Source organism: Ambystoma mexicanum, chromosome 6p, assembly GCF_040938575.1.
Source record: "Ambystoma mexicanum isolate Mex_15411 chromosome 6p, UKY_AmexF1_1, whole genome shotgun sequence".
Classification (NCBI taxonomy): Eukaryota; Metazoa; Chordata; class Amphibia; order Caudata; family Ambystomatidae; genus Ambystoma; species Ambystoma mexicanum.
The window spans coordinates 1415448184-1415473233 of NC_090935.1; the positions used below are offsets into that span (position 1 = coordinate 1415448184).

At 46.1% G+C, this 25050-nt stretch overlaps 1 protein-coding gene across 1 annotated transcript in view; it reads left to right on the forward strand.

Moving 5' to 3' along the window:
* The window catches only part of HPSE (heparanase), a 366331-nt gene that overhangs the window by 264595 nt on the left and 76686 nt on the right, over positions 1-25050 (forward strand). The window contains exon 6 of the mRNA XM_069626116.1: positions 10293-10340. Within this exon, the coding sequence (XP_069482217.1) occupies positions 10293-10340 (48 nt within the window). The remainder of the gene's footprint in view (positions 1-10292; positions 10341-25050) is intronic.

Here is a 25050-nt window from a genome sequence, read left to right on the forward strand (position 1 = left end):
TGTGTTGATTGCTCTTGCTCGCAACATAATTGTTCGCAGGTGAAAGAGTCCTGCTTATTTTGACCTTTTGAACATTTTGATCGTAACCGGAACAATAGCATACTCAAAAAAACAGACGCGTAGTTTTGCATTTGTATTGTGGAAAGCCCTATTTTTCTTCCAAACTGAGTGCTCAGCAGTATGGCCCTCCTCACACTAGTCTCCAATCAGGTCGGTGGTATGCTAAACCAAGGCCCTCTCAACGCCCCACACTGACACCCCTAAAAGCACTCTTCATACTTGGGTCACTGATGTACATCAGCCGAGGCAGTGATTGTACTCGCACCCATAACTCCTCATGTGTCGATGCGTGTCTCTTCACGAATTACTAAACAGAAACGAGAAAGGAGATGATGAATGGAAAATGGATGCAGACGGTAAGTGGACATTGAAAGGTAAGTTTGTAATTCGATCAAATTGGTAGAAGGTAAAAAAGTACATAGGAAAAAACGGTCAAAAAGGCAAAACGATCAAAAATATTTGAGCAAATTGGGTAATACCATTATTACCACACATAGCTGGTAGACAAGGGAGAAAAACTGTTCAAACAAATGGGCAAATCATATAGTCAGTAAGATCATCTAAAGCAAGGCAACACAGCACTGGGCTAGAACAGATTACAGGATACTAAAAATCCCATGTAGAAAAAAGTGAACATGCTACATAGACCAGTTTATTCAATGGCTAAGAGTGAACCACATTTATATATTTTTCATAAATGTAATATCAAATCACTGGTACATTCACAAAATGCCAAACTGTCCTGTGAATTGATGGCCCACAAAGGGGATCTAGGAAAGATGTAATTGTCTAGATATGTTCTTGGTAATCACATTAGGCAAGTTTCCAGATTTCCCAGTAGGAACAATGGGACAAACTCAACAGGCTGGTCATGTTTATGGGGCAGCATAGGGTAGGTTCTCCTTTGAGCCCAGAGGTGCAGCAAAAGGGGTAACCAGCCAGAGTGTACACCCCCAAGAGGAGTTTTCAGCTCAGGGTTTTGAGAACCAGCAGGACCGGAAGAGCTGGCTGCAGAGGGAACACAAGCCCAATCGGAATCGTACCGAAATGTTGCCATGATCGTGGCGACATTGCTAACGCTGCACCTGAGTGCAGTTCCAGAATCCTGACCCCCATTACTGTGCCCAAGCGGAGCTCTCCTTGGACGCAGTAATTGGGGTTGCAGGGGTGTCCCCCACTTACCATTATGGTAAGCAGGTATAAGATTTTAAAAAGGACCCTGCGTTATCAGCACCGCTCCACGTAAGTGCGAGAACCTGACGCTGCAGGGGCACAAGGCTGTCGGCAGCGCACACAGAAGTGTGCTGCAGTAAGGTAAGTGGGGAGTCGTGGGTGCGGGTTTAAGGATTGCGGGCAGGGGCAGGCAGACAATATCGGTGGTCGAAGTGGGCGGGAGCGGTGTTACTCTACTTTTTTTAAATTAAGTTTTACTGTTCCTATACTTTTATTTTAATAAGAAACCGTTCCTACACTTTTATTTTAAAAAGAAACCAGTCCGGAACGGTTTCTTTTTAAAATAAGTGTAGGAAGAAGTTGAAACTTGCACTTTCAGTGCACTGCACTGAGCATTCCCTTAAACAGCAGGCACATGTGTTTGGGGGTTTGTATTGCGCTTAGGAGCTGGTATGGCAATGGGGTTTGTGGTGAGTGGGATTAGGCCAATTGGGCACACTACTTCTTTTCGGACACTTAGACCACTGGGCAACAGTGAATTATCTGATCACTGTGCAGCACAGTAATTGTAGTCAACATTTTCGTCGGCTGAATTACGGGCGGCGCAGTGATCACATAGATTCACCCAATCAAGACAATCGATATAGGAGAGGCCCTCAAAACCCTATTACTCCCAGGCGCAGGGTACTCTGATGTAAAATCCGAAGAACGTAATGTCTAGACCCTGGGACCCAGGGGTAAATGCCCACATTGCTGGGGGAGGAAGAGTCAGCCCGGAAATGGTGCGAGAACTGTGAGTTTAGGCACCACATTTGGGTCAGCCTAGTCTAACTCAAAACTATGACTGAAAGATCCATAGCACCGAAACGAGCAATAAGCAGGACACCTATGAGAGAGACCCTCCAGGCAGATGCATCTGAAAAGAAGGTAACAGGAGGAAGTAGGAACCAGACTAAGAGGCACGGGAAGGAGCAGCCAGCCTGCAAGATATGGTCAAAGGACGGGGCAATAGCAGGAGGTGACCCATGTCATTGCAAGATGAAGCTATGGTGGGGTAGTAGCAAGTCACCCAATTACTAGGCCAGGAAGACTCTCCCGCTCAGCACTTAGCCCGGGAGGATTCAGCAGACAGGCAGTACATTCAAGTCCAGGAAACTGTCCCACGAAGGAACAGACGGATCGGCCAGCAAGGACGACTGGTCGGTGGGGGAAGATGATGATTGAATGAACAACGCCAGTTTGGAATTCAACCAGTCAAAAAGAAACTGTGCCAGGACGGAGGAGCCATAGTCCAACCAGTATGACTACACCGGGTCCCCAGCAGCATCACCCCTTCTTCAGCAGCAGTCTTCCAAGAAATCCAGTATGGATCCAAGCAATGTACAGGGTCTCTTACTAATAATGCATTCACAGGGGACTCTAATCGCACCACAGAGCAGCGCACACACAATTGGCAGCCAGCCTATAAGGTATACAAACTGACAAACACATTGGCCCACCCTCACTGGATGTTGATTGGGAAGTCTAGATGACTTCTACCAGGCTGCAACAGTTTCAGCTGAAATTGAGGGTGCCTTTGTGTGCTCTGCAGGAGTCTACGTCAGCAAAGCAGCCATTTTGGCCATGACTAATGGCCCTGAAAGGAATGGGCCAAAACAAGCAAGCTGGGCAGGAGTAAATCACGGCTGCAATCTTCCTCATCCACAGCACGTTTTCAGGGTATTAGAATCATCCTGGGACCAACATGGAGTGTTTTAAAAGCACCTATGCCATGGTACCAATGTAGGTTACTAAGGTAGCATAACAGAAAAAAGGTTGTAGTGGCTCGGGGACTTCAAGAGAAAGTCGCCCTGGCCACACAAGGAAGGTTTAAAAAAAGAAGCCAGAAAAACTTTTAGGGGATTCAGGAAGTTGGGGAGCCAAAACCCCTACACGGGCCATAGAAGGAAGACCTATACAATGGTATTACTTCATGGTCTGTCTCTAATGGGAATTTAAGCATCAATTATTTTGAATGATTGGCAGCCACTCAGTCACTTCTACTTTAAACGTTCACCGGCTTCTTGCCAACATTTCTGTCAGGTGAGGACCTGTGCTTGAATCCAGGCACTATTCAAAAACTGGCTTTAGCCACTGCAGTCCTTGTTCTCAGAGGCAGGCCCTAGCCATTCTCAAAGATGGCAACATCTGTACCCACTTACGCTCTCATAGGAACAATTTCTGCCATTTTGATTCTATACTGAAATTACAGAGGCTCTTTCTGTAAAGAGATGCTGGGGTGCAGCAGGCTGTCGTCTATTACAATCAAGCATGGTTGGCACCAACAAGTGGAGCCATTGCAACCAACTTCACGAGGAAACTCGCACAAGTAAACGGGGTGCCTTTGGCTACTCTGAACCTGATGGATTAAGTGCCTCGTTTAGAGTAAGGCTGTGCAGTCAAAAGGTGGCTTTAACATGAGTAGCGTCACTTTTACCTCACCCTCAGATTTAGCTTGTCAAAGTGAAATGTGTAAACCTGTTTTTTTTTTGTGGCGGAAATTTACTCCACACAAAACTATTACTATATGTGGTAATTAATGCTTATAGCCAATCCCATGGAGTACTGTCATTCAAAAATGGGAAGTAACTAAAGAGTCTGCATGACTCTAAATCGTGGAGACATTTCCCGTTAACACATGCTTACTGCATGTGGTAATGATACTCTAGTTTGGCTGTACTTCCAAAGGAAATACAGCCAACCTCCAGGAATGTCCTATCACCAAAATGCCACGGGTAGCGGAAGTGACAACACAGTACCATGCCTCACGAGTGACATCACAGGAAGTGATGCCATTTGGCCCCGCCCCCACTTGACGTCACAGGAAGTGGCATCATACAACATTATCCCTCAGTAAGAAAAATATGGTTACGATATCACTGTATTGTGACATTTCATACAAGAATGGATCATCAAATGTAGCAATGTGTCAAGGCCCATGTTGCCATGGGAAGTGAATGCACCCAAATACCCTCTTTATGTGGATGTGCCCTGTTATTTCAACAGGCCTATTGAGCAAAATCACATTCTGGGGGGACAGCGGAAGATAGGCGGGTATAGGGATAGCAGAAAGCCAGGATAAAAGGGGACAGGGAGAATATTTCACCAGAGCAGTTATTCTTCTAGTCGATAGCATCCACAGTCTTCAAAGATTTTGGCACTTACCCCATTTTCTTCTCATTCGACAAGTTACCTTCAGTTTTGTGTTGTACTGTTTACAGTTGTTTCATGGACTTCATTAGTCCTGCACAAAACAGCCAGACGTCTCTGATTTTTATCTCCTTCAGAACCTAGAGCTAAGTTTAAAATGGGTTTGATTAGTGCACTGGCAAATACTGCACCCTGATCATCATCCTGTATCTATGCAAAGTGCTTGCATAAGTCGAGCAGAACAATACATTTCAAGCTCTTGTTTCTATACATTACTAGTATCCCGATCTCGCCGAAGACTACAGAAAGAAGCGTCAGCCAGGAACTCCACACCATCAAGAGACTAAATGGGCAGAGACCAGAGCCGGTAGACAGAACACTGGGTAGTGACAGTCAGTAGCACTGAAGAGATATCCGCTGAGGGCAGAAGTCATTGTCGCCAGGTAGGCGTCCAACACACTGAGGGGGCAAATGGCATTAGAGAAACGCCCTCTACAGAAAGGTCCGGACGCGGACCGGATTCTCTTTACCTGCCCTCATAACGATAACCATTCCACAAGGGGGAATAGATACAAGATATCGCCCGATCCACGGTCCTCTTACCCCGTCTTTTGTACTGGAGTTCTCGCAGCAATTATCTGTACTCTGTGTTCTGTACCCTCACCCCACACTGTTCTAAGTACTCTCTCACACAATCACTTTAAATCTGTGCACACCCACGGCTACCTAAATGGCAGGCCCGCACAGCTTACTCCCAATGTACTGTACTCGCGGTTGTCATTCCACAGTTCCCAAACGTTCAACACTCTCCCACACTCTTCCACCCTGTCTATGAACTTGCATTGCGCCTCATTCACTCGTACTCACCTTTTGAATGTGCATTTTGGCAAAAGATACGGTTACAATTTGGAGCGGCTTTTAGTTTTCAAAACTGGGTCAGCTCACACACCTTCTGTGATGTGTCGGAACAAAAAATAGGTACGAATAGTTGCTGCCTGTACAGGACTGGGGCAGCGCATATAGGGACTGCAAAGTCAATCCCTTCGAAGCAGGGCAGGAGCAGTCCCTCATGGAGCAGGACAGAGGCTTATAGAATGACAGCTCTCGAACAGAGAGAGAGGCGAACATATTAATAATAAATAAGAGGGAGGCTAACTCATTTCGTAACCTGCCTGGGAGCCAGTTTGTTTTGGCATAGCACTGCACAACTTCTTTTACACTGCAGCTCCTGGCACTGAGCATCGCAGTGGGGTCTGTACTATACACCTTCTGGTGCACGTGGCAAGCAGAAGCGTACATGTAGGTCAGTTACTGAGGGAAATGCAGCATGACTGTCACTTCCGAGCGCTATTCAAACAAACCTTGCACATCCACAGCCACATACTCATCAAATCAAATGGGTATATATGAATGTGTCGTAGTTTACAGGCCTGTTAGAGTGAGCAGATTGACAAACGAAAAGAACTAGCTCAGTGCTCATTACTTTAATGCCTGAAACACTTTCACGGGCATGTTGTGCATATAAAATGGCGTGTTCATTCTTTTATTTTTTTATTTTTTTATTTTGTTTAATTGTGTTACAATTTTTACAAAACCTTCTAAGAATTCCATATCTTTCATCAACCGTTAGTCTTAATCTTTCTCATTACAACTGTTCATCCGAGTTATCCATCTTCAAAGATCTGAAGAACAGGGCTTCCTTCAATGCCCATCGTGTATTTGCCCCGCTTGCCAGGGCTTTCCACCATGTCTCTGCGTCATAGGTAACCTTGATTGCCAAGATTTTCATCCGATGTTCTCTCTACTGCTTGGTCCCTGGGCAGACCAGAAGCAGATGGCGAGAGGTTTCTTTCGTTACATTTCCTTCGCAAAATCGACAGTTGTTTGTAACTGCTTGCTTCGTCAATATTTGGTTTAGCCTAAACCTCAGGAATAATCTGGCCAATTCTTTGTCTGGAAATTAATCCAAATAAGTTCTCACTGTATTGACTTTTGCTGGAATGGTTGGAATATTTCTTGTTTTGTTCTGATCTGCCAGGTCCAAGGTTGCGATCCAATCCATTTCTAACAGTTTCTTGGTGGCTTTGTTTGGGTTTGTTGATAGTTCTTCAGCTGTGATGTTCATATCTATTAGCATTTGCTTATTTTTTGCTGCCCATTTAGACATAATGTTCTTTCCGCTCTCCATTTCTGCGTTGATAATGTGCATTATCCTTGATTTCGGCTCTGCATTGCCGATAACCATGGTAGACACAGTTCTCTTCTAATCAGCGTTACTGATGTAGTTTTCGACAGACCAAGGATATTCCTCCAGAGATAACTCTCTATTTTGGCCCAGATATGACATGGCAGCTGTGGCATGGCATCAGATCCATATATAATACTTGTTGTTACATTCGACTTGTAAAAGTCGATCACTGGGATCAGGGAGTATCGGCCACATTTATTATCGATAGCTTTTGCCTGTGATGTTAACATTTGGACTTTTGCAAAGAGTACCTCTTGCATTGGTTGTTCCAAGGCTGTGTTGCTAAACGTCACACCAAGTATTTGAACACCTCAACTTTTTCTAAAACCATGCCGTTTGCAGTCCATCTGTATTTCTCGCCTTGTTTTTTCTTCCCTCCTAAGGTCAAGATTTTAGTTTTTGTTTTGTTCATTTCTAGATTGTTTATTTCCAGATAATTTGCCAGATTATTTATCTGCCTTTGTAGGCCCACCGGCGTTAGATCAAGGAGGATAATATCATCGGCATAGATAAATCTGGAGACCTTTGATCCTCCTACTGTTGGGGGGAAGATTCTTAACTCTTTCTCAGAGTCTGCGTAATCTGCAATATAGGCGTTATTCAAAGCAGGGGCCAACCCTGCTTTACGCCCCTGGCCGTTACTATCTCATCCGATAGGTCCCCTGCTTTGTTCAGTCTTACACGCATTGTGGTGTCTCGATGTGGTGCTCAAATTGGCCCAGTTATTGCCTCTGGACAATTATTGTTTTCTAGTTTTTCCCACAGCCTTTCGTGTTCATTCTCATCTTCCCCAAGTGCTCTTTGCTTTTATGCAAATCCAGTGGTCGAAGTGGGTGGGAGCGGTCGGGAGCGGTGCTCCTCTACTTCTTTTAATTAACTTTTACCGTTCCTACACTTTTATTTTAAAAAAAAACTGCTCCGGAATGGTTTCGTTTTAAAATAAGTGTATGAAGAGGTTGTAACTTGCACTTTCAGTGCGCTGCACAGGACGTTGCCTTAAAGAGCAGGCACATGTGCTTTGTGGTTTTTATTGTGCACGGAAGGGGCTGCAGCGATGAGGTCTGTAGAGAAATGGTGCAGGCTAGTATGCAACATAGCTCCACTACTTCTTTTCGTACACTTCGACCACTGTGCAAATCGCCAGAGCTTTGTACCGGCTGTACAAGTGCCCCACTTTGAGATAGTCAGCAAGACCTTGGAGCCAGCTCTGACCCCCAGCCCCGCATTGATCACCAGTCCTACTCCCCCTGCCCCACCCAAGTGGGGGCGAGTCCCCACAGTCAATTGTGTACATTTACCGCATTGACGCCAACAAACGGGCTGAAAATACACTCTTGGCAGCCAGGCTCAGCCTTTTGTGAAACCAGCACAGATCTGTCTCGTCTCTACGGTGACGGTGTAGCGCTTCCCTTCCCCTGCATTCAATGAAGGCTTCAGGGAGCGTTTGAAGGAAGAGTGGATAGGTACATGGCACAGGGCAGCACTCCCCAACCTCATGGGTTGTCATACATTTTGTAAATACGTAAAGATAAATGGAAGCACCAGCATTATTTGTCCATGAAATTCTTGGCTTACATTATTTGTAAAATTAGAAAGTAAACACCAAGGTCCTGATTTACAAAAGGGTTTTACAATGGCACAATCAGGCCCCAAAACTCTTATTTGTTCTTTGGAATAAGATGCAATTTAGGGGCACAACAAACCACAAAAAAATCCCTTTTTGTCGTTCCTTTTCGGTGGCTGTGTGTTTTTGAAACGTGCAATTCATTTTATTTTGACATGGGTTGCAATGTCCCCCCCTCATAACTCCCACTAAATGTTTTTTTCAATAATACACTCCGCTCCACATCCTTTGACTGACTTGATCACGCAAGCTCAACAGACTGTGTTCAACTCAGGCTGCCAAATATCCTGCCTACTGTGCATGCGTATTGGTTAATTGGGTTCACTGGGAAATAGAAAGTTGTGACGCTTGGTATTGGTCGTCTTCGATGTTGGTACTTACGGCGGATATCCTGGGCCAGTCGGCTCTTCCTGGCTTTGAACACGGTCACTACGCCACCTCTCCAAACTCTCCGGTAAACACTTCCGCAAACAGCAGCTGTCCCGCACTGCCACAGTCAGTTTGTACAAACCCTACCCATACCGGTTACTCGTTGGTCGGCAAATGCCAATAGCGCTTCTTCCAGCTCTCCCATTGGGTACAACTTCAATCTCTCAATATCTCTTTTGCCAATAGGAGTTAAGCACACATTGGATTGGGCAGGAGCAGGTGCAATTTTTTATTGGTAAAACGCCACACTCGATAGCATCAGGAAAGGTCACTAGATTTGAGGCTAGTCGCTTTTCAGAAAGAGTCGCTAGAGGAGTCTTATATAGGCATCATTGCACGGCACCATGCTTGGTAGCTGTGGCCACGCCCCCTCAGAGGTTGCAAGAGATTAACAGAGTTCACCAGTCAATCAGCAGAGGTCGCTCTTGTGACCTCTGGCAACCCTCAAATGACGTCCCTACCAACCTCTAAATGAGGCCTTTAGGGTGCAAACACTGTTTTCTCAACCCTGGTGAGGCCTCGGATGAGAGCTCATTAGGTTGGAGAAGGGTAAACCAGGTATAGAAAATAAAAGAAAATACTCTGGGCCTCACTCCAGAGGTGTACCATGGACGAAACGTTTGGTCTCGTTCACAGGTATTGTAAGATTTCATTTAAATGAACTCCAATTATTTTTTGGTTGAAAAATTAAAGAGGCTGGAGGGAAGAGGAGCATAGACAAAAATCGCAGATAAATGACCCATGAAATAGTGAACCCACCCTTCCCCTAATCCAATGTTTTCTCTTATGGGCCCTGCATTGTGTGTTTGGGCCTTCATATGTAACTAGACCTAAATCATGAGCTGGTTTATGGTAGCGTTTGGAAATACAGGGCATTTCCAATCGAGCATGTCAGAAATGTGAAGATCAGTGGGAGGGGCGGGGGGGTGAGTTTGGCTGTCTGAAGGTATTGTTTATGATAAAGGCAACACTGGCTCTCATTTTGTGTGATCACTTCTGAAAAGCGGTTTGGTTGGATAAGTCAGACAATGGAGAGATCCGCTCCAATCCATGTCTCAGTCAATCAAAGGAAGTCCGGATTGTGCTCTGGAAGGAGGTCATGGATGTGGGGCTGGTTCTTCATTGCTGATCTGGCATTGGTCAGTAGACCTTGTAAAGCAAGGGTATTCTTATTTTCCAACGCCTAGTTGACCTTCTCGAGTGAATGGGTTCTATCAGGAGTGAGGGAGAATTATTTTCTTAGTCATTGGAAGAAAGAGCGTGTCCTGTTTCAGGAAACCGTTTGTGCCGTCATTCAAGGGGAAGTTGGAGGAGAACAGATGACTGTATGTGCAGAGTGGTCCCAACCAAGGGACAGAGTTGGCTTACCTTGGACAGGCAAAGGAACCCTCTGTCCCCGCTTTCCTTCAGTGTGGAATTGGCCATGAGCATACATGGCAGGAGTGTGGCTCACTGATAGGGGCAAGAATGCGACAGGGGTGGGCATATCAATGTTTTCATTTGTAATTCTGTGCTCTCTACTTGAATGTGCTTTATTTGCGATTTAACACCAACACTTTTTCTTTTTAGTTTTCTTAACGTTGGAGGGAAGGTCATTGATTCGGTTACATGGCACCAGTGAGTATTTAATGATTTTCCCTTGGTGAAGTAATTGCTGTTTCCTTCTGTGTTTTCTGCCCCCATAGCTCATTGAGCAAAATACACCTGGTACAACAGAGCATGGGCATTTTCAAAGCCGTTTCCGATGATGAACATCAAATTAAGAACACATTAAAAATGCTGCATTAAAGGCTTTATTGAAGCAGCTCATGCATGATGAGTTAGACCACCCCCTTGGCCTGTAACATTCCAGATTTTAATATATTAAAGCACAGACCGTCCACCAAGTTGGTTGTCAAATGGATGTCCCACCCGTCAACCAAATAAGCATTGTTAGGGAAAACATATTTTTGCTGCATTCCCTCCATAGACATCAATGGTATACCCTACGTTTTGCTTTTGTATTGAACCTTTCTTGACTTTGGTTGGCAAGTCGAGCCTTTTTGTTCAACTTACCTTTCTAAGGTCACTGTCTTGGGGGCACTGATTAGTCCCTATTGCCATCAGTGCAGGAGAATGCCATTCCCATAGTACACTTCTGTTTATTTTTCCTGAACACATCACCTTAATTGAAGTTCGGCAAGGAGCCTTTGTCTCCTGTAACTGTGTTTTTTGTTAACTTTGTGGTTACTTGCATGATGTGTCCAGGATTGGCTTGTGCAGGGAATACATTTGCAGTGTTTTATCGCCTCGTGCACTTTTGCATTTTCCCGCTTAGTGCCATTTAGAGTACCATATAATCTAAAATGGCTGTGCCACGAGATTTTCACCTGTCCCTTGGCCATATTTTATTCTGACCTTTTCCTGTTCTAGAGTGGCCAGATTTTCCATATATGTTAAGCCCTTTCCCGGGGAAAGCTCTAGCTTAGCGGGCAAAGGGGGTGTGGGGGTGTGTGTGTGTCTGTGCCTATTCCACATTTGTGAGTGTGTGTGTCTATTGCTGGGCAGATGCAATGGCCATACGCTTTCCAGGATTTGACAAGCCCTGCTAGTTTGAATGCTTCACACCCATGCCATTGGTGTGCTGGGTATTCCTCCAGCTTGGATCCTGGCGAACAGGGGGATTCCTGTAGCATTCTTGAAGTCCTCATTAGAGCCAAGACCTTTACGAAGGAAAGCAGCCAGTTGAAGACCCGGAACTCGTCGTTGGAAGATCACCAGCAGCCAATTCTTCACTTGCCTAATAAATCCCGGTCTCTCTTCAGATCTCCTGAAGACCTTCATGGGTGGTTCGACCCTTGAACCGATGGGAACAACCAGTCTGGATCCCTTCTTGAAAATCCAGCCCCTGGAAGCACTCAGTCCAAAGACATCCTGTGGTGTAGCCAGACGTCATCATGGGCTACTTTGCTGGCCCCCATCCTGAGTTGAGCATTGTAACTCTGCAGATCTTCAGCTTATGGAACAAGAAAAGTTGCATTCTCCAAGCAGAAGAGTGACCTGGCAGGACCAGTTTCGTTGTTCTCACCATGAGGTCACCTAATGCCATTTTCTTCAAATGGCCATTGCTGTTTGCCACCTTCATTGCGTCGTAGGTCTCAGCGACTGGCCTTAGCTGAGGCGTTTCACAAGGTTTCTCTGTGAACAGAAAAGGATGATCGCCCCGAGCTGCCATCTCACCCTTTGCATGGGTACAGAAGTGGGATGCTATTCCTGGAGCAAGGTCCGAAGGAGGAAGCCCCTTTTGTTGAAAGGGGGGGGGGGAAACTCCTGAGGTGTAATTCCCCGTCCTGACTAGCGGTATCTAGTATCCAGGGCTTCCAAAAGTCAGCAAGCAGGGATGATGCAAGGATCCAGTCCAGGAAGAAGAGTAGAAGAAAGAAGCCAGCAAAAGTAATATCAGGAGGGAGAAGGGACAACGGGGCAGGAATAGCGAGAAGAAACGGGCAAAGGCAAGGAAACTAGCGCATGCAACAGATCAAGGAGTGTTGTGAGGTGCTGCTCACCTGTTTCCTTCATCTTGTAGTGTCTCTGATCTCGGCAGCTCTCAGACCGCGGGTGCCATGTTTGCGTGATGGCGCATCTGCATCCACAAATGTGATCGTGCTGGAATGTATGGCAGAGGTCCGTCATTTTGGGGTTGGCGTCATCTATACTGGGTGGTACTTCTGCAAACAATAGAAGGTTGGGTTCTTCCTCCAGCGATTTAAAAGGGAGGTGGAAGTGCTACGAGGACCCGTGCTAGGGACTCTTCTAACAATAGGAATCCTCTAAGTTTGTTGCTGGAATGGTGGTCCTGAAGTTGGCGAGTCCTGAGTGTCCAGCTGTCCAGACTCCTCCATTGGATCAAGTAACCAAGAACTAGCTCGACTCAAAACCTGACTCCTTAAATGACCTCTGCACCTATGATCCTTGTTCTTCCTCCAAGGGAATCATGGCATGAATCAGAAAGGCCCAGTGATTTCAGGAACTCCGACTGTAATCCCTGAGTGACTTTTGAGTACAAAGGGGTAAGTAAACATACCTGTTTTGGCCCCACTCTCTCCATATGGTTGTATTGGTTTAAAGTCCGAGTCCTTTTTTTCCCTTGCCCATCCTTGAGCGGTGGTGTTTTCATCTGGTATCCTCCCCTGAATCTCTCTAAGGTGGTTGGATTGGGAGAGGGTCTTTTAAAGACTTTCCTCTTGTTTTTACTGAACTTTGGCACACTTAAACTAGCTGTTGGTTCAAGCCAATGCTTGTTTAAACTTCCTAAAGAGATTCCTAGCCTCCTGAAGACTTTTTTGGTTTTCTATGGTGTTTCTTAACTCCTACATTCTCAATCTATTACTTCACAAATTATTTATTACTTACTGGGTTCAATTTATTTATTCACTTGCTTTGCTGCACTTAAGTATATTGGAAAGTTATTCTAACTGTGTTTAAAAGTGAAGTGTTAGTGATACTAAGGTTGTTCAGAGAAATAGGGTAAAAGCATAAAATATCTGCGGGCAAAGCAAAATAGTGTTTTAAAAAAGAAAATGATGCAATTAGATCACTTTTTTTCAGAGAAGAATTAAGTAAAAAAGCTCAAAATATCTGTAGACGGAAAGCAAAACAAAATGCAATGTTTGGCTATGTATGTTTATTTAAGAATTAAGTAAATGTATCACTATGAACAGCATAGTAGATCAGGAAATGACCACTTTAGTTCTTTGAATATTAATTGAACTATACGATGTTAACCCACTGTCTCTATGTGTATACAATTGTCTATTTGTATTGAAGTACAACACATTGAGAAATAACCATTGTGAAATTTCAATTTAGGAATAATAAAACTGGGCAATGAGAAACGCCTGATCCAGAGAAAGAAAATATTGTTAGTAATGTCTTTCTCAGTACTGACTGCATATAAAATTGTCTTTTGAAGGTAAAGAGGTACTCGACACCTCGAATTAACTAATGCTATACCATGCAAAATTGCTGCCTGTATGAACTTTGTGTTAGGACTCCCCTTTTGTTACAGCAGTGTCCATAGCAGAGCATGTCAAGGTGAATGCGTATATATTAGTAATTAATGTTTTAGTGTTACTTACCTGTGGTTTGTCACTCATAATAATTTGTCTGTATTTGTATGCCTTCTCCCTAACCTGTATCATTAAGAGTGCTCTGTGTATGCTTAACTGAACTCTTCACCACTGCCACGCCCTCCCATATCTAAGCCTTACTGTTCAATTGCATTACCCAGACAGTTTGGCTAGACGTTGGTGTTTGTCCTTGTTCATCAGAATAGGGTGGTCTCTCAATCTGTGCACAGGGCTGATATTTAAAATCCATTTTAACAAGTATGGACCTCCTTTTATGTTACTGCTTATTCAACAAGTTGGCCAACAGTACACACCACAACATGGCTAGAGTAACACCCCCAACTTGCACATGAACACTTTGATGGGCATCTGGTTCATGACAGTGGCAGTCAGCCACTGGAATCAGGAACCTCAAAATCTGTACAAGAAAGTGAGAGCTCATTTGTACTGCTTATTCAACATGATCAGCAATGAAGCGCACCACTGTGTGCCTTGAAAAATGCCAGTTACTGGACATCCCACAAACAAGGCATGTGCCATGAACCAGATGCCCCCAACTGAAACTCGTTGAAAAAGGACTGCAGATTCCCAAATTTGGAGAAATAATCACAAATCCCTTGGTACTGCCTATTCAACTGATCCTCCAAGAATGAACAAACACACACCTGCAGATGTAAAAAGCTCATGCAACAATCCATAGCAACTGCAAGAAAGCTGGAACGAACTGAAAGCAGCTGAACCTTGCAAGGTCTCAAGGAACCTACCACCACAGACCTGGACCCGAGGAACCAACCTTTCCCACCAACTAACCAATTCATCATTGCACTTCTTCTTCCACCTGACACTCCATACACCAAACAGTTAAGACATACAGTTAGCTTTCCCAGTCACTCACTGCCGTGGGTGAAGCATGCTGTACTGCATTATATAGGTCCCCCCCAGGAGTACTTTGGATAAAACCATTTTACACAATATCCAGCTATTTCTTCTCCTGAATATCCCAGGGAAAACATGCAATTCTCTTTTCAAAATGCCTCTTAGTAATCCCACATAAAACTATAGCTCTTTGTAAACTGCACATTTGGGTGCCAAGGCACAGGATTGGTACATTATGCCCTTTTTCACTTCATCCTAACACGGCATAACCTGGTTGTGTAGCCCAAAAACACTCAGCACTAGGAGATGAACTCAATGGATTGACGCAGCCAAAAGAATGCCACACCACCTCCCAACTTTCTGGACCCAAATCAAATCATGACACGTGAAGAATGATACCATTGACCAGAATATGTTGACCAGGATATGACAACACATTAGTGTGCAGCAAAAACACTGAGAACCCCTCCACGCTTTTTCTATAAGAACAAAATTAGACACAGGACAACAGTCCATTACAACTACAAAGGAGCCCTACACCTTTCAGCATAAAACAGCCAACAGTCGCACCATGAGCTTGAACATTAAATGAAATCCTGCTGAGCCAACGACTATGCTATAGAGTAACTCTAAATCTCCTCACCTTAATTGCCACATGCAAACTCAAGCTAACCAGCTCTCACACCTGTAAAACCAAATGACCCGCCACTCCCCGGTCAATGCACATCCACATTTCATATGTTGACAGAAAGGTATTGATGCTCCCAATAGATCGCACCTAGAAAGCTGTAATGTACACAGAGCTCAGGGTACTTCTGATCTCCACCATTAACACAAAGGACCACAATCTTGCTATTCCCCTTCTTCTCCCAACTAACCAAACCCACCCATTCTCTCTTAAATTCACCAGAGCACCTGAAGACCATGCAAAGGGCAGTGGTGGGTGTTACATATCCTAACATAACATATAGCACACTAACATACACTTGCCACTCTTCAATTGCCCTGCCTTACAACTACATTATTTCCCTACACCTACCCATGTCCGTAGGGTGAATCTTGTTAGTACACCACCAAGCTTTGCAGTTGGGGTTGTGACGGGTCAGAAGGAGGACGCAGACTCTTTGTGGGCATTTTAATTATGCTTTATTAAATAATAGTCAGAAAGGCCTAGCTATACCTATAGCTATCGGATGTTCCCTACCTATAGAATAACTAAGTTGCTTGGCAGTCTTTTCCTCAATGTCCCAAAAAATGTCTTCCGTCCAAACTATTGCCACCTAACCCTATCACTATCGTAACAAAACAAAGGCAGGAGTATGACGACTCCCTTCTCCTGTTTAGTGCTTTTGGCACTTGTTTACTTGGTATATTTTCTCTTCTTTGTCAACTTTTATAAATAAGTTCCAAACCTTCTTTTCGTACTTTAGAAAATTACATTCCCCTTTTAGTAGTACTTGACTTTGTTCGACTTGTACAGTCTATTTGGGTCTTTAAGCTTCAGAATGCTCTTATATCGCAGTTTTTTAACTTTAGATATTTCATGTGCTTTCTATCCTCTTCAGGATATATTTATCTTCCATATATTATTCTCTTCTTTGGGACTTTCTGTTTTTCTTCCCTATATTTAAGGTTTTCTCCTTTACTGGATTTCTCTCACTCATTCCTCTCCCTCTTGGGGAGTGTTATTCTTTCCTTTGTGATATATCAAAGTTGTTGTTTTGCAAACATATTGTATATTTATTGTTATCCCCTCTAGGGGGGCTTTCTGTTTCACTTCCCAAAGTTATCACAGTTCACATTTAATAACAATACTTAATTGGTTTCCAACTCTTTCGCTGGCATCTGTGTATTTTGTAATTTCATCATCAACTCGATACAATAACTTCCCTATCATTGGTACTGAGATGTGTTGTCCGTCTTAAGTTATATTGCTTGTAATCGTATGTCCCATCCCCTTTCCCGTATCCTTGTGGGCGTCCCCCAACATGGGGATGGCACCAGAACATTTGGCAGCAAAAAATTGAGCTTCCCCTTTAAATTTAGTATAGCGTGCAGGGGTGTGGCCTCTGGCGTAGGAACGCCCACCCTCCGGAGCCTCACCTCAGTCCCTTTTTCCGCACAGACGGTGTCAGACCTGGCAGCCAGCACAGAGACTTTTTTTAGCTTTCAGCTTGCTCCCCGTTTAGTTTTTTCAATCTTACTCTAGATGTGCCTCATGCGACCGCCCGTTCGAAGCCTCGGACCCCCATGCATGCTCTATTGAGTGTTTGGGGCCCGACCACCGCTGGGACGCATCTTTGTCTTGCAGCACTCTCGGTCACAGGGCATTGAAGAATCGGTTGTCAGGGTGGAGGGAGATTTTCCACACTTTTCGTCCTCCCAACCTTAAGGACTTTGGGCCTCATTACACGGATGGCGGTAAGGGTTTACCGGTACCGGTATTTTACCGGTACCGGTAAATCCTTACCGCCTTACTACGAGGTCCCTTTGCGGGTTGGGGAATTTAACGCCTGCTTTTTGCAGGCGTTAAAAACCAACCCGCAAAGGGACCCAGGGAGCTAATTACGGTACCGCAATTTGCAGTACCGTAATTAGCCGCCTTCCCCATTCCCATAGAGCCCTATGGGGCAAAAATGGGAATGGGAATGGGGAAGGGCAATGGGGGAAGGGGGAATTACCGCCCCGCCAACCTTGGAATGGGGCGGTAATTCCCCTTTCCGCCAAGGCGGTGCCGGTATTTTACCGGCATGGACCAAGGTGCTAATAGCACCTTGGTTCACCGCCGTCCGTGTAATGAGGCCCTTTGTCTCCAGGACCCCTCGTCAAGACAAGGTAGCCCTCTGTTCAGCATGGCACCAAAGCGCGGCGACTCCTTCCCCAGGGTTACCACGAATCAGGGTTCCTCGAATTCAGGTTCTAGAAAGCCCAAGACCTCTAAGGCTACCGGCTTCCGAGCCAAGGGGCCCAGTGGCTCATCCTGGTGCTCTGGGGACAGACCTGAGGCAATCCTGGCGACCGCTTCCCAAGCTGAGGAGTTCAGGGGCCCTACTAGGCTGTCCTCGGAAGAACAATCAAGTCTGCCCCAGGGGTTAAGGGGATCGTCGAGTGCCACCTCTAAGAGTCTCCTCTGCATGATCCAGCACGGCTACCGGCACAGGGCGTCCAGATGGGCCCTAATGTACAGAACAGATTACTCAACATTGAAAACAGATGGATCCACAGAATGGACACTTATGAGAATGGTCTGAATGAGCAATGCACTCCCTAGCTGAAAGTTCATTCTGCTGGGTTTTGCCTCCTGTTCACTGTCACATATTGTCCAGTCAGCGGGTATGTTTCCCTCTTCGGACGCCTGGACCGGATACCATTTATTTTGGTCCTCTGTCCGTATAGCGTCGTGCTATACAGCACTGCGTTGGAACATATGCCTACATCATGCCCCCTCCCCGGGGCACGTTGTTTGCCTTTCATTGCAGATGTCTGAATTATACATCTTAATTGTTACCCAATAGGAGCAAAATGTTCTCTGTGGCCTTGCATGTTTGAACGGTGTCCCAATATTTGGGCTCCAACCACAACATGATTTTACTAACCCATTGCCCCAATATAACAATCGGCAACCTATGGGATCTGCATGAGAACATGCATGAATATCGTGATTTCTAGGGCGACTATGGTTTGGTACTTTGAAGCAGAGTCACAGCTCACATACAATCTCACCTGATTTTTGCACATTACATTAGGTGAGGATCAGACTATATCGGCACTTGCATATCTACCAAAGTACTGTCTCAGCGTTATGAAGCCGACAAACACACCTTCCTTTTTTGTGACGTACGGTTCTTCACGCCCATTTTGAACCGCCTAGGGGTGACGCCGACCAATAAGCGCACTGGGAGCTGCCTCGTTTCTGGCACCGGGTTCTTGCATCCATGGCAACCGTTGATCTTAGTTCCGCATTCCTCGGAACACCAGTTCCCAGAAGCGGCCGGCTCGGGGGACACACACTAAAGGTCTTCCCATGATTCAGGTATGTCCCGCTGGACAACACTGGCCCCCTAGCCGCTCGTGAGCAGATAAAACCCTTAAACATCTCTTTTTTGAAGCAGCGCATTTGAGAGAAGTAGGGGGTTACAATTTGCACACGTCTTCCCCAGATTCGCCGCGCCTCCAGCAAGGGCGGACTTCCTTCATTACCGACCCTCATCAGCATATACACAATTGCCGAAACACTAGCAATCAATACACCGGGTCGTCTCTAAGATTTGCAGTGTTTTCCATAACACAGCCAGCACGTACACCCGAGATGAGATTTGCTTCAGTTGAAAGGTGACACGCCCACAAGCTCCAATACATCAATAGCACCTTCGACTACTTCAAAGCAGGTATTTTGAACAGACAAGATATAACTGCAACGTTTTCTGTTTATGTACATAACATGAAAAGTTCATGATAGCACATGCGCGTAAATTTTGCTACCCTGAGTTGTAAGTTGTGCATTCTTTTCCTCTTACCCCAAGGTGCACTTTACTTGGTAGATTCCTTATGGTGACCAGACACTAATGGATTTCTAGCTATGGGCCCTGTAGCACACACAGGTCTGGACTGAAGCCAGGCACATACTCCCAGTGTCTTTCTGACCACGTTTAGGATTAGGTAAGGTTGTTACTTGTTGGTTTTTTCCTTTCGACCACCCCCCCCCCCACAACACCCTCTCTCTCTCTCTCTCTCTCTCTCCACCATCTGAACAATGAGTTTGGCTATTGTAACCACTCAAGGGGGAAGAATGAGGTCAGGTGGCTTTGGATCCATGTGAAGGTGACAAGGGGAATTCAGAATTATTTTTTTCCCCCAGTGACACGTTTCCCCTTCAGTAAGAACATCACTGTGTATGGGAACATACATATAGTCTGGAGTTGTTAAATAATTAAGAATTCAGTTGAATCTATCTAATTAACGTGAGTACTTTACTTTCTTTACGTAGAAATGTCCTCCATATGCAAGTGATCATCTGAACACCTTTAACACCTTTCCTTTTTCTTTCCCCTACATTTCTTTGAATTACGGGGTCCTTTACCCACTGCCCTGACGAATGCGACCCTTTCTTTTTGGAAATTCAAGTTCACATTCTTATTCCGCCGAAACGCATTGTTGCAAGAGGGGATTGAAGGTCTCGAAGTTTGGATCATGGATTACAACGGGTCCAACAATTAAAGGAACTCTCTTTGGTTTCTTTTTGGCTCTCCCTTCTGCGTTGGCAGACCCTATCCTGGATAAGAATTTTTCACTCTGGGATATTCAGAAGGACTTGCTCCCTTCCCTTTTCTTAAACCAATTTCCTGAACTAATAATAGTGTTTAGCCACAAGACAGCCTTCGCATTAGACGTTAGGCGAATAGGCTTAACTTGTAGGTACCACAGGTTATAGTTCTACATAACTGCCAATTTGGGTCGCAAAAAACGGTTTTGTGCCGTTTATGTTCAAGTATTTTTGTAATCTTGTCCTTTTTAACAAATGTTTCTTTCAAATGTTTTTCAAATGATTATTTTTCCCTTTTTTCTGATTTTTTTGTTTACTTTTTTGCTGATTTCAAACAATTTTCTATAATTTTAATATTATGCATATGTAGAGGTCATTATAATTTATTGTGCCTTTAATAGTTTGGTCCCATTTGTTGTTTTCTTTTTACTTTGATGTTGCCCTATTGTTATGTTGAACACTTTAGCACTGTTTGTTGTTTAAACAAATATATACACAACTTTATTTGACACTTGTGGCTGATAGGGTGGTTTTTTCTTGTGACTGAATGTATAAATGACTTTTTGAGGACGGATTGGACTAGGAAGTTTTCTTTAAGTAATTTAACCTAGGTGAACCAATCGCAATGCGTAACAGCACCTTCTTGTTTGATGACACATGCCCCACACTGTTACGCCTCCCTATGGGCAAACCGAGGCCACTATATAGTGGCATTTTTTTGCTGATTTACATCCAGCCTACCAGAGCTCGCTCTGAGGTCGTGAGTCAGGGCGTTACGAATACCAGCTGTCCGGCTAAGGGCTCAGCGACTACCAGAGTGATCTCTGACTTTGACGGTTACACTTCGGGTGCAGGACCCAAGCTGCATCCTCCCGTGTCTGAGGCCGCTCGTGGCTCAGGGCCTTCGTGCCCTCACGCTGAGGGTGTGGCACAAGGCTTCAAAATGGCAGGGAGACATGTGGTGGAGCCTGCCAGACCGGTGGCCATCGAAATGGGCTTGGCAAGATGATTGCAGCCCCCTTCCATCTGTAAGCAGCAGCGTGTCCTACGGTGCAGGCTTCTGGTCTCCTCAGGGATACATCTACCCATCACAGCCTCATGGCTACATGCATCAGCGCTTTGACCAGCAGTGGAGGCCCAGTGCCTTGGAGGTCCAGGCCCCTAGGGACCCAGAGGCTTGCGAGGACCACTTTGTCAAGCACTTCCTCTTCCTCATGCGTTCCACTCAGATGAAGGGGCTCCTAAAGGACATTGTGAAGGTCATCCCGCAGGTGGCACCACCCAACCCCCTACTCTGGGTATTCCTCCCGTTCCTCCAGCGCTACTGGTTCCAGTACCGGTTCCTCCCCTAGTCCAGACCCTACCGGTTGTTCTGAACCCCTCCAACTCCTCCTGTACCACCAGTGCCTCTCCCACAATAGCTGTTGCACCTTTCTGCGGCTCCAGACCTAGGGGGGACCCTGCTGGCACCTGTGTCCCAGGGGTCGGTTTCCCCTCAGTCTGTGAAAAAGGGGGGGGTGATGATGGGGATGATGACGGCCAGAATGATGAACCCTCAGCATCCGTTAAGGCCTTTCATGACCGCCTTCCGGTCCTTGGAGAGTTCTTGGGGGTCCCTCTGCCCGAGGAAGCCCCCCAGGAGTCGGTGTGCTAGAAGAGGTCTTGGGGAAGCGCACCACCATCCAGTCTGCCATCCCTTTCCAGAAGAATGTTCTGCAAGCGGCGCGAAAAGTCTGGGCAAAGCCCAGGGCCAACGCCCAGATGAACAAGAAGTTGGACAGCAGGTTTAGGCTGACGGACGGGGAGCCAATCCTCCTTGCCTCCCAGCGCAGCCGCATTCCTCAGTGGTGGCTGCAGCCTCCTTGTATTCTAAACCATCGTCTTCGATGTCAACCTCCATTGGAGCCACCTCCAGTTGCCTCTCCAAGGAGGCCAAATTCCTCGAGTCTTTGGGAAAGCTCTGTTATTCCATCTCGGGACTGCATCTGCGGCAAGCAAAGGCAGACGCCCTCTTGACTGCGGTTAACTAGAACCTGTGGCGGGACGTTGGGGAATTTCTGCCTGACCTCCCTTTGGACAAGCAAGCCTCCTTCAAGGCCGGTCTGGAAGATGCCCAGGTCATTGCGCAGGACCTCATGCAGTCTTCGGTCTCCCAAATCTACACAGCCACTAAGTTTTCATCTGATACGCAGGAGCAGATCCTGGATCTCCCTTTCTAGGGCGTGGACCTCTTTTATTCATCAACCAATGAGGAGCTGATGAAGAAGAACACCTCTACTCAAACCGCCAAGTCCTTGGCCAACCTGACAAATCCAGGACAGAAATCCTTCCCTCGGGCATAGGGCAGAACTGAGTTCAAACCCTGCGCTTTCTCTGGCTTCAAGTGGTTCCAGGACCACGGTACACAGAGGCTTGACCGGTCGCCCAACAGCAACAGGAGGAAGCAGCAGAGGACGTTGCATGGGCATTTCCATTCCCCCTCCTCTGCCTCTACTACTGACGCCAAGAAGCAGTGACGTCAAGGTCGGGGAACACAGCTCACCTTTGAGGGACCTTTTGGCTCTTTTCCAGGATACCTGGAAGCGTCTTTTCAGCAACCCGTGCATCCTATCCGTGGTCTCCACAGGCTTCAGGCTTCCTCTTACTTTGCCTCTACCATCCTCTTCTCCTCTTCCTCAGATCGGGTTCCTGGCTACAGAAGGTCCTTTTGTTCTTGGAGATGCAGGCGATAGAACCGGTTCCTCTTTAAGACAGGGGTTCTGTGTGCTATTACAGGGTTTTTGCAGTTCCCAAGAAAAACCAGGCTTTGTCCTGGACCTGTCATTTCTAAATCTGTCTTTACTGCTTGAATGCTTCAAGATTATTACTCCCATGCACTTAGTCGAGTATCTGTGTGCAGGTGACTCGATATGTTCCCTGGACCTCAAGGATGCATACCTTCATGTACCCATCTACCAACCACATTGGAAGTTTCTGTGGTTCACGATTGTCATACCACTTTCAGTACAAGGTGCAGTACTTCAGCCAGAACTCGGCCCCTCTTGTCTTCACAAAGTTGATGAACGCAGTGGCGGGCCTTCTCTTCTTGTAAGGCCATCATCTGTACCCTTACTTGGACGACTGGCTGGTGAGGGTGGGGTCACCTGTGGGGTGTTGTTCTCCTGCCAAAGATTGGCAGATATCCATCATCAGTTGGGGTTCTCCCTGAACCCCAAGGAAGTCAGTTATGCCCATCTCAGGAACTGGTCTTCCTAGAGGTGTGTTGGAGCACTACCATTCAGGCTCCTGTCCCTCTGCAAGACGGTGGGGCACTTTCTGGCCACCTTTGCATAGTGGTTCCAGCACATTCTGGGGCTGATGGCCTTCTGCAAGCTCACTGTAGTGCACGCTTGCTTCAAGATGAGTTGCCTCCAGCTCCTCCTAGCGGCCAATTGGGATAAGGAGATGGGGGGGTCTCAGAGAGGATCCCAGTACCACCGCTTCTACTGCCTGATCTTCGCTGGTGGATGTCAATGTTTCAGTGGGAGCCCTTATCACCCGACCAAAGCCTACCCTGGTGATGACGCCAGACTCCTGTCTTTAGGGCTGGTGGGCTACTCTTGAGGGCTATCAATTCTTGGTACATGTTCAAGGACGGAAGCCCTCCTTTATATCAATCTGCTGGAGCTCAGGGCAGTGGACCTGGCCCTCAAGGCATTTTTGCCCCTCATCAGGGACAGGTCTGTTCTGGTCAGGACAGACAATTCTACTATGTTTTACCTGAACAAGCAGGGTGGCAAGCGTCCACCCCCCCCACCCCTCCACTCATCTACATGGAGACGATCTTGATCTGGAAATGAGCCCTGACACAGGGAGTTTGGATTTCAACAGTCCACCTCCTGGGGGACAGCAATACACAAACGGAGCAGATGAGCCACTTGGGGTCAACACCTACGAGTGGGAGTTGCACACCGACTCCTTGTTGCCCCTGTTCCAGCATTGGGGCTTTGCAGGCTTGGATTTGTTTGCATCTCCTCTGAATTACAAGTACCCCTAGTTTGCTTCATGTGCAGGACGTGGTCGGGGATCGCTGGGAGATGCCTTCGAGATCTGTTGTCATGGCCACAGGTGTTATGCATTGTCACCCACCCCTCTGCTCTAATGAACCCTCTGCAAGTTGCAGGCTTCATTGGTTTGCAGCCTCATTTATTTTTTTTTATTTATTTGCATTTATAAAGTGCCAGCGGCTCAGGGGCATTGTGGTGCTGTTACAGGATACTTGGCTTGTGAAGAACATTATATTTGCATAAATCCATACATTACAGCATAGTGATACATGGTCAGTCAAGACTGTTAACATACTGAGATACAGAATTCTTATTTACTGCTAACAAGCAACTTGAAGGTCCGGCTACCTGAAGGCGTTAGATACAGTAGTAGCGCTGCCTGTGGGTCTCTATGGGGGAGGTGGGTTACTCAAAGAGTTGTTTTGAATGCCCTGCGGAATAGGGAGATTGCATGTTCTTTCCTGAGGGCGGGTGGTAGTGCATTCCAATTCTTGGGGGCTAGGACAGCAAAGCTGGAACCTCCTGCTTTGAGTCTTTTGTAGGTAGGGACCATGAGCTGGTTGCAGTGTTGGGTCCATTTAGGTCTGATGGAGGTAGCTCTATGGATAACTTCAGACAGGTAAGGCAGCGCCGTTTGAGATAGGCATGCGTGTGTGATGGGGAGAGAGATTTCAAAAGAATGCATTGTTTTACTGGGAGCCAGTGGGCATTACGCCTAGCTTGGGAGATGTGTTCTCTCTTGGGAATGCTGAGGGCTGCTCTTAGTGCATTGTTTTGTGTAGTTTGTAGTGTAATCAGTTTTTGGAGGATGTGCCTAGGAAGAGGATGTTGCAATAGTCTAACTTTGCCCCCACTGTGGCCCTTGCTATGGCTAGGCAGTTTTTAGGGGAGTGGTAGGATTTGACAGCATTAATGATCTTCGTAGTTGGTGCCGCAGAAAATGCTATTGCGTTCACTTGGCGTGACATGGAGAGTGTGGCATCTCATCTTGATTGCCCCCACTGGCCCTCGAGACCCTGGTTTTCGGATCTGCT